Consider the following 13,182-nt stretch of genomic DNA (forward strand, 5'->3'; position numbering starts at 1 on the left):
CATTCTTCCTTGGCTTCTCTCAGTCCTGGGCCTCAATTCTTCCCAGGTAAAGGACTGCCTTCCTTTCAACTTCCCACCCCACTCCCCAATCTCTGCTCTTTTATTTATTAAGTTATTTATTTATTTATTTTTTAAAAAAATTGCTGCCCTTCTCCTTGGCGTCAGGGCGACTTACAACATGTTAGCAATAGCACTTTTTAACAGAGCCAGCATATTGCCCCCACAATCCGGGTCCTCATTTTACCCACCTCGGAAGGATGGAAGGCTGAGTCAACCTTGAGCCGGGGATGAGATTTGAGCCACTGACCTGCAGATCTAAAGACATTTGGCTGCCTGGCAATCTTACTTGTAGGGTAGTAAGTGGCCCTGGAACTGTGTGATTTTGGGCTGCTTGCCATACTGCAGTTGAGGGGCTTCTTAGCATTCCACAGCTCTAGGCCTGCAAGAAGCCCCAGAGCCACAACATAGAAGCTGCAGCCAACCCTGGAAGTTTCAGCCATCCCAGCAATGTGTAGCCTGGTGTGAAGCTTCAGCTGTCCACTAAGAAGCCCAGTAGAACAGTGCAAAGCTGAGGCCAATTGGCGAAGGTCAGTTTATCACAGTAATGTAACACAAAGCCACAGCCATTTTGAGAAGAGCCAGCAGTGTAGTGCAAAACTAAAGTGACCCCAAGAAGCCTCAGCTGTACCAGCTGCACAATTGCCCTTGCCTTCCTGCACTCCAAAGCTCCTGCCCTTGTGCTCTGCTGCACCACTTGGCCTTTGCTGTTTTCTTGCCCCTGCTGCTGCTGAGGCCTGCCCACCTGACCCTTTGTAAGACACCTGTTGGCCACATGCACCCATATTTCCCAGGTCTCTCAAGGAAAATGTGATTTAATTAGGTGCTGAGAGTTTCAACATATATTTCTATGTTCTAAATTAATTTATTTTGAATCTGAACAAAATCTATCAGAATCCTAAATGATAATTTATAGATAGTGGTCTGCAAGCTACTAGTATATATAAGCAAACCCATATTCATTTGTTCTGTTAACTAGTTAGCTAATGAAATGTCTGCAAGCAGGCAAGCAACCATCGTCAAAGAGTACCAAGAACTTAACAGTTCAATGCTGAGCTACACATATTGTCTACTATTAGATTAATATTGTAACTTTGCTGCTTGTATCCTTACAATTTATATTGACTGGTTCCAGTAATGGGCAGCCAAAATTTTTACTGCCACACTGGGGGGGAAGCTTATTTTGTGGGTGTGGCTTAATGGTCATGTGAGTGGGTAGGAGTGGCTTGCCAGCCATGTGACCAGGTGGAAGTGACTTGAACGATCATAATCGTTCAAGTGAACTGTTAAGTCCTCGACTTACAACCTTACCAGTATTGTTTATGTTTATGTTTATTTAGATTTGTATGCCGCCCCTCTCCGCAGACTCGGGGCGGCTCACAACAGAATAACAGAAAACAGTTTCAACAAATCTAAATTCCTACTAAAAACATTTTAAAAACCCCATTTTCTAAGCACACATATTGCTCACTGGAGTGACAATTTGCTTCACATTTCCCACGCTCTCCTTCCTGGATCGCCACCCCCCACCTCAGGCTGGGTAGCTAGGTAAATGGGTGCTGCCAGAAGCATAAATGATTCCAGCGCCGCTTCCACTCACGCCTTCTGCTTGCACCTCAGGCGGGAAGTGGAAGGCTGGAGGGAAGCTGGAGAGAGAGGGAAACTTGTCTGAAGCCAGTAGGAAGGAAAGAGGAAAAAAGCAAGAAGCGCAGACGCAGCAGCAGCAGCGGGGGGGAAAGGGGAGCTGAGCCGAGATCAGTAATCCAGGAAGTGACAGCCGCCGATCAGCTGGAGCTGTGCACGCATCTTCATTTCTGCCAGTGGAACTGCGTTCCACCCCGTCCTGCCTGCTGCCCGCCTGACCTATTCCTAATATGATTTGATTGCTTATTTGTACCTGGACTATCATTAATTATACCTCATGATTCTTGATGAACTTTTCTTTTATATACACTGAGAGCATATGCACCGACAAATTCCTTGTGTGTGCAATCACACTTGGCCAATGAAATTCTATTCATTCATTATGACATTCTAATGGTTATAGAATCAACTTACTTTTAATGCATGGTTCTTAGGACAATATCCATCTTACTCATGAATGCCATTACTCTGCTAAACAAATAATTCTCTCAACACTGTCAAACTATTCAGTAAGACTACATCGCTATTATCCTTCTCACTGTTCCTATCAACCATCTCCTCCCACTTATGACTGCAAGGTTGTAACTTTGTTGCTTGTATCCTTACTATTTCTATTGATAAAGATTGTTTCCTAGTTGGATTTGATTCACCCTACGACCAGTGAAGGGCTACCAAAATTTTTACTACCATACGGTGGGCGTGGCTTATGCAAGACGCCCTGCATTTTCCTTCAACATCTTTCAGTGCAAATTGGGTGCTCTGGGTGGAGCTCCATTTTTGCTATCCCACTGCGCCCCCCCCCCCCAGTCCAGGCAGTAGCCCACCCCTGCCTATAATTATCATTAAGTGTTGTATCTTATGATTTTTGATGAATGTATCTTGTCTTTTTATGTACACTGAGAGCATATGCACCAAAGATGAATTTCTTGTGTGTCCAATCACACTTGGCCAATAAAGAATTGTATTCTATTGTATTAAAAAGTAGCTAACACTGCAATTCACCAGAGATGAAAAAGAAAGGTGATATTACTATGCTTGAAAAACATAACAAAAAACAACACTGACACATATATGAAGGGGCAAGGTTTTCCTTTTTTCCAGAAGGGTTGCATTCCTATTCTCTTACAAGAAGGGCAGCATTTCCTATGAACAGGCTACATATTACTAACACAAGTACTTGTTATGAATGTACTCTGATTAGTATTTAGGAAAACAGCTGGCAAGTCTGCCATTTACTCAGATACACTTCATTTTAACACTAGACAATGATAAATTTCAAAGGATATTTGTATTAATGGAGAAAAACTGTAGAAATAAACTGGCAAAGGTACTCCTCATAATGATCAGTGGTCCTTGGTACTTTCCTAGCAGACATTTCATTACCCAAAGTAAGTAACATCACCCCTCATTTCAACCCTATGCTACAAATATTCTCTTTTATTATCAGTAAAAAACAGATTGTAGAAGAGAATGATAAAAGCTTACTTATTAAATCTACATTTTTGATTAGTACATTTTTTTTAGATTTGAGACACTTAGTTATTTAAAGCACTGATTAGGTAATTCATTGATTTCCATCAACAGAATATAACGTATGGTACATAAACGTAAATTACAGTACAGTACATAAATGTAAAGAGTTAGGAGTCTAGAACAGAAACCCCCCCTCATAAAATGATATTTTGTTTTTAAAGAAGTAAAATACTCCATCAATGTTATTGTGTGCAACTTGGGATATTTCAACAAAAATTTTACTTCTTCAGAAGCACAGCCACAAAGGTATTTTTATCTTTTCAAATAATAACCATTTTTAACATTAAAATAGCCCATAATCAGGTCAGGATCTGAAACACTGCATGGGGAAACAACCTGAATTAAAAGCTTAGGTTCCCTAAGAAGTTTCTGTTTGGAAACTCTTAAGATTCAAATTCAGCGGCATACTTTTCAATATAGAGATTAAAAGATCCTGTCCATGTACTAACTCCCCATTTGGGGGGGGAAAGTGGAACTCGTGCTGGTAGGCAAAAGAACAGGAAGGGGGGGAGCAACATCCCCCCACCAAAAAAAAAGGCATTTGCAGGGCTTGGAAAGAATTAGTTATAACATATATATAAATATAAAAAGTGTGAATGTTTTTATTAAGAGGTTTTAATATGCACAAGTCAAAAAGAGAGCAGGGAAAATATTTACTGACCCCTCGCATCCTGGACACAAACTTTTTCAACACCTACCCTCAAAACGTCACTACAGAGCACTGCACACCAAGACAACTAGACACAAGAACAGGTTTTTTTCGGAATGCCATCACTCTACTAAAAAAATAATTCCCTCAACACTGTCAGGCTTTTTACTAAATCTGCACTTCTATTTCTACTAGTTTTTCTCATCATTCCTATCATTCTTTCCTCCCACTTGGGACTGTATGACTGTAACTTGTTGCTTGTATCCTAAGATTTTTATTAATATTGATTGTTTCTTCATTGCTTATTTGACCACTATGATAATCATTAAGTGTTGTACCACATGATTCTTGACAAATGTATATTTCTCTTTTATGTACGCTGAGAGCATATGCACCAAGACAAGTTCCTTGTGTGTCCAATCACACTTGGCCAATAAAATTCTATTCTATATGGTTCTTTTAAATTGTTTTTTAAGAAACTTTGTTGTACGCTGAATTAGAGAGACAGACAGACAGACATAGAGATAGATGGACGGATGGATAGATAGACAGATAGAGATAGATAGACAAGACAGATAGAGATAGACAGAAGGGAAAGGGGGGACATGATCGAAACATTTAAATATGTTCAAGGTTTAAATAAGGTTCAGGAGGGAAGTGTTTTCAATAGGAAAGTAAACACAAGAACAAGGGGGCACAATCTGAGGTTAGTTGGGGGAAAGATTACAAGTAATGTGAGAAAATATTATTTTACTGAAAGAGTGGTAGATGCTTGGAACAAACTTCCAGCAGACATGGTTGGTAAATCCACAGTAACTGAATTTAAACATGCCTGGGATAAAGATATATCCATCCTAAGATAAAATACAAGAAATAGTATAAGGGCAGACTAGATGGACCGTCAATCTCCTATGTTTCTAGACAGACAGACAGATACACAGACAGACAGATAGATTTGATTATTCAGGACAGTAGAAAAGAAGATCCCTTTAAGGATGGATCTAGCCTTTAAGGAGGGATGCTGCCAAATAAAGCAAGGGCAGACACCTAATTTCTCCTAAAAATGAAGAAGTGAAGATTAGGGAGAGGCAGAATCCCCACCAGCCGGTTACCAATAAACCAATGGAAACCAAGGGGCGACGACGGAGCCCTCTTCTTCCCCAAAGCCCCGGGTACGAAACGAAGGTAGAAGCCAAGCAGAAGAAGGGCCCCTTTATTTACCATGATTATCCTTGAGGCCGATGATGCCCTGCGTACGGATCAGCGCCGACAACCTCCTGACATCCCCCTTGAAGACACACTCGTGGACGGGGAACTGGGCGCCGGGGGGCTTGATGGGGTCGAGGCTGGAGGCGGCCAGGGAAGAGCCCCCGCCGGACCCTCCTTTCAGCGGCAGCCGGTGATGGTTGGTGAAGATGCGGTGGGTCGAGCCGCGGCCGCCTTTGCCGCTTCCCGCCCGGCCGCTGGTGAAAGCGCCTCCGCCGGGCGCGGCCGCCGCTTCCTCCTCGCCGGGCCCCAGCAGGTCCCCGTCCTCCTTGCTGGGCTTGTGATCCTTGCGCAGCGAGCGCAGTTTCTCTCCGGTCATCGCCAGCGGCGGCCCCGGGCGTTGGGGGGCCACGATGGGGAGACACGGCGCTGCAAAAGCTGCCGAGGGCTCGGGGCGCTCAGAGCCGCGGCGGCGAGTCCCGTCCCGTCGGCATTCCCCCAGCCGGGGACACTCCGCGAGCGGAGAACCTCAGAGATCCGGGCCGGAGCTTTCTTACGGAGCCACCGCCTCCTCCGCCGCCGCCGCCGCCGCCGCCACCGCGCTCTCACCAGCTCGACCGCGCCGCCATCTTGTCGGGGGAGGGGAGGAAATCTCGCGAGAGGCGGAGCGTTTAGACGAGCGAGATCACAAAAGGTATCGCGAGACGGTTACCCCTAGAGATGAAAGTGGCTGGGGATGAATTCCGGTGGTGGGAAACTCTAGGTCACGTGGCGCGGGCGGGCCAACGTTCGGGTGGCGCCTCTCTCGGCTGGGCGGAGCCTAAAAGTGAGCGGGAACTTTTTACCCTGGTATTGAACTAGGCGCGTGTGGGGAAGCTGCGTTTGGGCGGGGAAAAAACAAACCAAACGGAACGTCGGAGTTACGTGCCTCGTGCGATGTTTTCCAGCTAGCGAATCGGGTATTTTCCACGCGTACGGAGCATCGGAGCGGATTCGCTGTTGGGGAGCCCCCGCGTGGAGATACAACAGGAGGAGGTGATATAAGTCAGGGGTCTCCATCCTTGGAAGCTGGCTGCGGAATTCGGAGAGTTAAGGTTAGATTTGATGACCTGTAAGGTTCCTTTCAACTCTAATAAATAAATAAATAAATAAATAAGTCCACAAGTCTTAAAAAGTTGCCAGTGTTGGGGATCCCTAATCAATGTTCCCTCTAATTTTTTTTCGGTGTGGGCGGAAAAGTATAGTGTCTGAGCAGCACATTAGATGTGTCCTTCGGGACTGGGCTGCATAGAAGTCAAAATAAATAAATAAATTACATACATACAGTGATCCCTCGATTTGCGCGTTCTCGATTAGCGCGAAACGCTGCAACGCAGTTTTTCAAAAAATATTAATTAAAAAATAAGTCCGCGTTTTTTTTCCTACACCACGGTTTTTCCCGCCCGATGACGTCATACTGATTGCTGATTGGCCAAAATCTCGACCAATCGTTGCAAACGCAAAAAAAAGCTTTGCAACTGTTGGAACTTGTTCAGACTTGTTGGAAGATGCCTCCTAAACGTTGCACACGGAGTGGAGGCGGCGACGCTAAAAAGACCAGGAGGATACTCACAATTAAAGAGAAAATTGACATTTTGGACATGCTGAAAGGGGGACGCTCTTATGCAGATGTTGGTCGGCAGTATGGGATCAACGAATCGAGTGTGCGAACCATTCGGGACGACGAGAAAAAGATAAGGCAAAGTTCTCTGATGGCATTCAACAAGGCTGCAAAAAGAATGGTGACGCCTAGAAACAAACGGCTTATGAAGATGGAAGCTGCTTTGTCCCTGTGGGTACAAGACTGCCGCAAAAAGAGCATTGCTTTGGATACCAACACTATAAGGACCAAGGCCCAGCAATTGTACAACCGTCTTGAAGACACAGAAGGAGGCGATGCAGATGAGGGAAACGCAGGTAAGGGCTGGGGTTTTTTATTCTGTCATTCCATACTGTATTTAAGTGTTTTTTAAGGAAGAAGGAGGGAGGGAGAGGAGGGAAGGAGGTGGGCATTTACTCTGTATGCTTTCATTCAAGTCACTTCTCTCTCCCTTTCCTGTCATTCTTCTGCTTCTTCAGCCCCAGCCACATTCACAGCAAGCAAAGGGTGGTTTGAGAAATTTCAACGGCGCTATGGCCTGAAGAGTGTGTCATTGCATGGAGAAGCTGCCTCAGCAGATACAGGTGCAGCAGAAAACTTTGTCCAGCGCACGTTTAAAGACCTAATTGCAGAAGGGGGCTACCTTCCAGAACAGGTGTTCAACATGGACGAAACAGGCCTGTTCTGGAAGAGGATGCCTTCAAGGACTTTCTTGATGCAAGAGGAAGTCAATGGTTTGCTTGATGAGCATGGCCTACCGCTGACAGACAAAGATCTGGAGGAGCTGACCAGGTCAGCGAGTGAAGAAGAGGAGGAAGCGGAAGCTGAACAAGCTGAGGAAGAAGAAGATGTTGGCCTAACGCTTGAGCGGCTTGCAGAACTGAACAGAGCTACTTCAAATGTACAACGCATGGTGGAACTTTGGGATCCCAACATGACTCGCTCTATACAGTTTAACGCCTCCCTTGACAACATCTTTGCACCATACAGATCCATGTTAGCCCAGAAAAAGAAACGGCGCCAACAACTGCCCATGACCATGTTTGTCACAAAAACCAAGAGGTCTGTCACACCATCACCTGCAGCGTCCATTGTAGAAATGGTGATAGAAGAAGATCCCTAGTTATCCCAGTTATGCTAACCCCCACCCCACCCCAAAAAATGTAAATAAATATGTTATTGTTCATAACTTAAGAGTCTTATTCAATGTGTACAGTAATGGTAATTAAGGGGATGGGAAATGGTAATTTATGGGTTAAAAGTGTTGGGACTGAGTGGCACACAGTACTGTACATACTGTACAGAAGAATGAATGAATGACTGAGTGAATGAATGAAATTCAAACACAGGTGAGGGCTGGGGGGTTTTATTCTGTCATTACACAGTACAGTACAGTTACAGTTTAAGTGCTTTTTGAGAAAGGAGGGAGAGAAGGGAGGGAGGGGAGGGAAGGAGGGAGGGAGAGAAGGGAAGGAAGGAGGGAGGGAGAGAAGGGAAGGAGGGAGGGAGAGAAGGGAAGGAGGGAGGGTTGCCATTGCCGCCAGCGCTGCCCCAAGAAAGCCGGTGAGAGGAAGGAAGGAGGGAGGGAAGGAAGGAGGGAGGGAGGGAGAGAAGGGAAGGAGGGAGGGTTGCCATTGCCGCCAGCGCTGCCCCAAGAAAGCCGGTGAGAGGAAGGAGGGAGGGAGAGAAGGGAAGGAGGGAGGGTTGCCATTGCCGCCAGCGCTGCCCTGTGGGTAGCGGCGAGGAGCCCGGAAAAATCACCATTGCATTGCCAGCCTCCGAACTTGCGTTGCTCCACCTTCTGCGCATGTGCGGCCATGGAACAAAGGGCGCGCATGCGCAGATGGTGTTTTTACTTCCGCATCCAGTATAACGCGGAAATCGGTTAGCGCGGGAGGTCTTGGAACGTAACCCCCGCGCTAACCGAGGGATCACTACATACAAGACCTCCAAGGTCCCCTCCAACTCTGTTGTTATTATTATTACACAAGGCAGTTAGAAAATGTTGCACATTTTAAAATATCTGTACAAGCCACAAAAGAAAACTGAAAATATGACATCTGTACAATACATTTATTGGATTGGATTCTTTATTGGCTAAGTGTGATTGGACACACAAGGAATTTGTCTTGGTGCCTATGTTGTCAGTGTACATAAAAGAAAATATACATTTGTCAAGAATCATGAGGTACAACACAATTTAAACCTGACTTTCCCTAAATTAATACTATTTATTTATATACAGCCACATGCTCATAACATTGTGCAATAAACGAGTCTTGGGAAAAGGGTGGCCTAGAAATCGAATAAATAAATAAATAATAAATAAAATTTAAAAATACAGAAATAATTCCAGAAACAATCTTTAAAACTGTCCAACCCTTTTTAGAATATACAAAAAAACCCACCCCACACCAATGTAATAGGTATGACTGTTCTTAACTCAATGCTAGTCATTCCAAGTGTTTTTTCCAAGTGCCAGATGTGCAAATTTCTTGTGAAAGGTTGTTGAGCTGCCAAGAAGCAACAATGAACTTGCTTTCCCTAAATTAGGATCACGTAATACAAGGGGAGTTTTAAATAAAAAAAACAGTTATTGTTTCCCAGCAGTTGATAAAACAAAATTATTTAACTATTGGTTAGTTTATATAAGAAATTATTACATTTCAGAGTGATGCTATCAAGACAGATACTATAAAAGGAATATTAAAATAAGAGGTTCTTGATATCACTTTGGTCATTAGTAAAACATGAACAGCTTAAGGGGAACACTGTCCCTGGTATAAATGATGGGTCCCAGTGGTGGGTTCAGACGGTTTCTATAACACATCCTAGATCTGAATGAATGAAATATTCTCATTGAATACTTTGTTCTGTACAAAGTTGAATGTGCTGACAACAAAACGAAGTTATTTATTTATTTTGATTTTTATGCCGCCCTTCTCCTTAGACTCAGTGCGGCTTACAACGTGTTAGCAATAGCATTTTTTAACAGAACCAGCTTCCACAATCTGGGTCCTCAATCAGTGTTGTTTCCCAAGTGGACAGTTTGACTTCACAGAAGTTTGATTTACTTGGAGTTATATTGTGTTGTTTAAGTGTTCCCTTTATTTATTTTTTGAGCAGTATATATTTTTTGTTTTGAGTTTGGCAAACAGGCTCTGAAATGGCCAGACCAGCATGCATTCAGGTGCCTCTAATATCCCATGCTTGCTGCAATCTGCCTTTGAATGCAGGCTAGTTTGGTGTGAAAAAAAATTGGCAGTGGGGGTTCCTGCTCTTGCTTTTCCTTGCCAGACTGTTTTAACTTTGCTTTGTAGGAAGTTAGCAGTAACCCCCACCCCCCCAGGAATGCAATATGTTACGGAATACTGTATTTAAAGGGAAAAATATACTGCTCAAAAAAATAAAGGGAACACTCAACAACACATCCTAGATCTGAATGTATGAAATATTCTCATTGAATATTTTGTTCTGTACAAAGTTGAATGTGCTGACATCATGTTAAATTGATTGTCAATCAGTGTTGCTTCCTAAGTGGACAGTTTGATTTCACAAAAGTTTGATTTACTTGAAGTCATATTGTATTGTTTTAAGTGTTCCCTTTATTTTTTTGAACAGTATATATTTCCCTGGATGAGAAATGGAGAAATATATTTTTAGGCAGGAAACAGACTCATTTCCCCCAGCTTTGTCAATGGGCAGTTTAACATAATGATCTACCCCTTCAGGCAAACCATCTAGCAAACAAAAACTCACCACTTAACACCTGGGAAGATTTCATCAGCCACATCTAGTAGGACACAGGCAAAAGCCTACAAAGTTAGCTAAGATTCCTGCTAGTGGGGTGCTTTTCTTACAAAGGTACAGGAAGATTTGGGGTGGATCCCAACAGGGTATAAAAAACTCAGGGGTTCTTAGCAACGGCCTTCCCTACTTCAACATCTAGTTGAGGTATATGATCCCCTTTTCCCCAGGACCTTAAAACATGTCCTATTGTCCACCATTAAGCCATCTTTTCAAGTAGTCTCCATGTTTCCAGTGTCTTTTTTCCCACTTGGAACTGAACCCAGAAGGACATTTCTTCCTACTTGATGCAGAATGGGAGGAATCTTCATATTGATATTGATGTAGTTTGTATTGTACATATTGTTTGAATCATTTTTTTTTTCTACTTGAGCAATACCAGCTTATTTTTGTGATTTTTTTTTGTCTTATCCCAATTGTTGGCTTATCTTTTACAATTTTTTCCTTTTTCTTTCAATTCTAATCATTGCCTATTCTCTATTCTATAAAGAGACGAGGTGTGGAAAAGCCGTGTTTGGGCGTGAAAAAAAAATAGAATATTGGAGTTACATGCCCTGTGCGCTGTTTCCAGCTAGCAAATTGGGCATCTTCCACGCATACAGGACATTGGAGCACATTCGCTGTTGGGAGTTGCTTGGTATCCTGGGTTCTTCCTGTTCTGGGGTTAATCTTGTCAAAAGGAGAAAGAGAAGTTTGTGTTCGTAATTGTGAGTAAATGTTTGTTTTTTGTATTGACTGGAATCTATGCTTTTTTTGTTCCTAGCCTGTTTTCCACAAAGTAAGATATCCCTTGATAATAAGACCAATCAGGCTTTTGAGTGCATGGAAATAAGGCCAAGTGCTTATTTCAGGATTGAAAAAAATATAAGGGGAAAACATGGTAATGATAGCTTCTGGCAGTTTTACAGAGCTTTCTGTCTGTTTTGTTATTTTTAATCTTGTACTATGTTTCCTTTTGTAATTGAATGTCTTTTTAAATTAAAATGGTCTTCCTAAGATTATAGTTTCGCTTCTTTGAGTGAAAACTTGTTTGGTACTATAAGGTAAAAATATCGTGTACTTCCTCCACTGTTCGAATTTTTTCTGGTTCTAGCTCCCTAAACTTACTACACTTTACTAAATGTCCTTGCTTCGTTTTTGATGCGTACACTTTTCAATATATTTTTGTACAATATCTTATAATCTTTGATAAAGGGTATTATGTCCATAGATAGATATTATTATAATGCATTAAAATAAAACTTTTATTTTATTTTTTTGCAGTAGCCCTTAAAAGGATGAAAAGACAACCGAGTTTGACAGATTTTTTTTCATAAGAAACCAAAATCAGAATCAGTTGTATTAGAATTGGCGTTGGATGGTAGAAAACAATCACACACACAACTATTACAATCTGAAGAAAACAGCACATGAATTATTGAAGTAAAAAACAACTCCAGAATTAAAGAGAAAGAAAGAATTTTTTTCATCCAAAGCTCATAACATTAGTAAAGAGAACTTAAAACAATGTGAAAAGGATTCAGTAACAAAAATAATAGGTAAGAGGAATGAAAAATATTTACATACTACTTGTAGAGTATTTAATACAGTTTAAAGTTGAATATAATATGTTCTAGGATGAGAAATCGCCTAACTATTTCTAATATATCAAACACAATTACTATTAGTCTAACTGGCATACCTCCAAAGGAATGGGATCCTACTCCTATAAAATAGTGAAAAGATGGTTAAGGATAAACCATCATACAGCTGATGCTCGGATAAGAAGAAAGAAAATTGCAACTTAAGACACCAATCAAGAAACAATATGGAAATATATTACATCAACAATAAATAATTTAATGGTTTTTGTCAGGTATTTAATATTTTTTCATTAATATTTTAAAATATATAATATGTTCTAGTTTTGTGTATCTCTTATTTAAGTGTTAAATGCATTTAATAAACTACCTTTTGGTATATGCTTTTTAAAATACTTAAAACGGACATTGGGGTAGAAAACTGGTTGTTAAATTATTTGAATCCCACCACTGCAGGTAGCCCATAATGTTCATGGTTGAATTCAGAATTATGGTTGTAAGCAGGGGTGGGCAATAGGCACCACGGGGTGGAACACCATTCCACCTGCAGAAATGGAGCTGCATGCACAGCTCCATCACTACCAACCGTGCACGCATCGTGCACATGAGATTCGGCTTCTGCGCATGTGCAGCAGCCAAATTTTGTGCCCCAGCCAGCAGCAACAGCATCCCCCAAGCTTTGGGCGTGTGCCTACTGTGCTCTCCTGTGCCACAGGCATCTCTTGGAGCAGTGATGGCGGCTGCCCCAAGAGAGTTGTATCATTTGGGAGCACAGCGCTGGAGGCCTGGCTTGGCACCACTCTGACAAGTCCCGACCCGGATGAATCAGCTGCTACAATTAAAGACAAATAAGGCAATGGGTCCAGATGGCATCCACCCAAGAGTTCTTAAATATGTGATTGCTACCCCCCCCCTGACTGATTTGTTTAACCAATCCCTTTTAACAGGAGATGTTCCTGATGATTGGAGAATGACCAATGTTGTGCCTATCCACAAGAAGGGCAGTGGGGATGAAGCTAATAACTACAGGCCGATAGCTTGACATCAATTATAGTTAAAATGATGGA

The 13,182-nt window shown here is 42.4% G+C and overlaps 2 protein-coding genes and 1 long non-coding RNA gene across 4 annotated transcripts in view; 2 read left to right on the forward strand and 1 right to left on the reverse strand.

Moving 5' to 3' along the window:
- Positions 1–5,750, reverse strand: part of ANKRD13C (ankyrin repeat domain 13C) — a 44,822-nt gene extending 39,072 nt beyond the window's left edge. For both annotated transcript variants that reach the window (XR_011558591.1, XM_070746137.1), the window contains exon 1: positions 5,105–5,750. Coding sequence is in view for 1 of the 2 variants with exons in the window: in XM_070746137.1 (XP_070602238.1) it covers positions 5,105–5,468 (364 nt within the window). In the remaining variant the exon portion in view is untranslated. The remainder of the gene's footprint in view (positions 1–5,104) is intronic.
- Positions 5,751–5,948: 198 nt separating this feature from the next.
- On the forward strand, positions 5,949–12,492 carry LOC139164242 (uncharacterized). Its single transcript, XR_011558592.1, has 3 exons — positions 5,949–6,183; positions 11,026–11,242; positions 11,799–12,492. It is a non-coding gene; the product is annotated as an uncharacterized lncRNA (long non-coding RNA).
- Positions 6,334–7,917, forward strand: LOC139165745 (tigger transposable element-derived protein 1-like). Its single transcript, XM_070748988.1, has 2 exons — positions 6,334–7,045; positions 7,208–7,917. Exons 1-2 carry the CDS (start codon positions 6,637–6,639, stop codon positions 7,849–7,851), a joined length of 1,053 nt encoding a protein of 350 aa, XP_070605089.1. The 5' UTR covers positions 6,334–6,636; the 3' UTR covers positions 7,852–7,917.
- Positions 12,493–13,182: the final 690 nt, after the last annotated feature.

The sequence above is a fragment of the Erythrolamprus reginae genome, chromosome 3 (genome assembly GCF_031021105.1).
Source record: "Erythrolamprus reginae isolate rEryReg1 chromosome 3, rEryReg1.hap1, whole genome shotgun sequence".
NCBI lineage: Eukaryota > Metazoa > Chordata > Lepidosauria > Squamata > Dipsadidae > Erythrolamprus > Erythrolamprus reginae.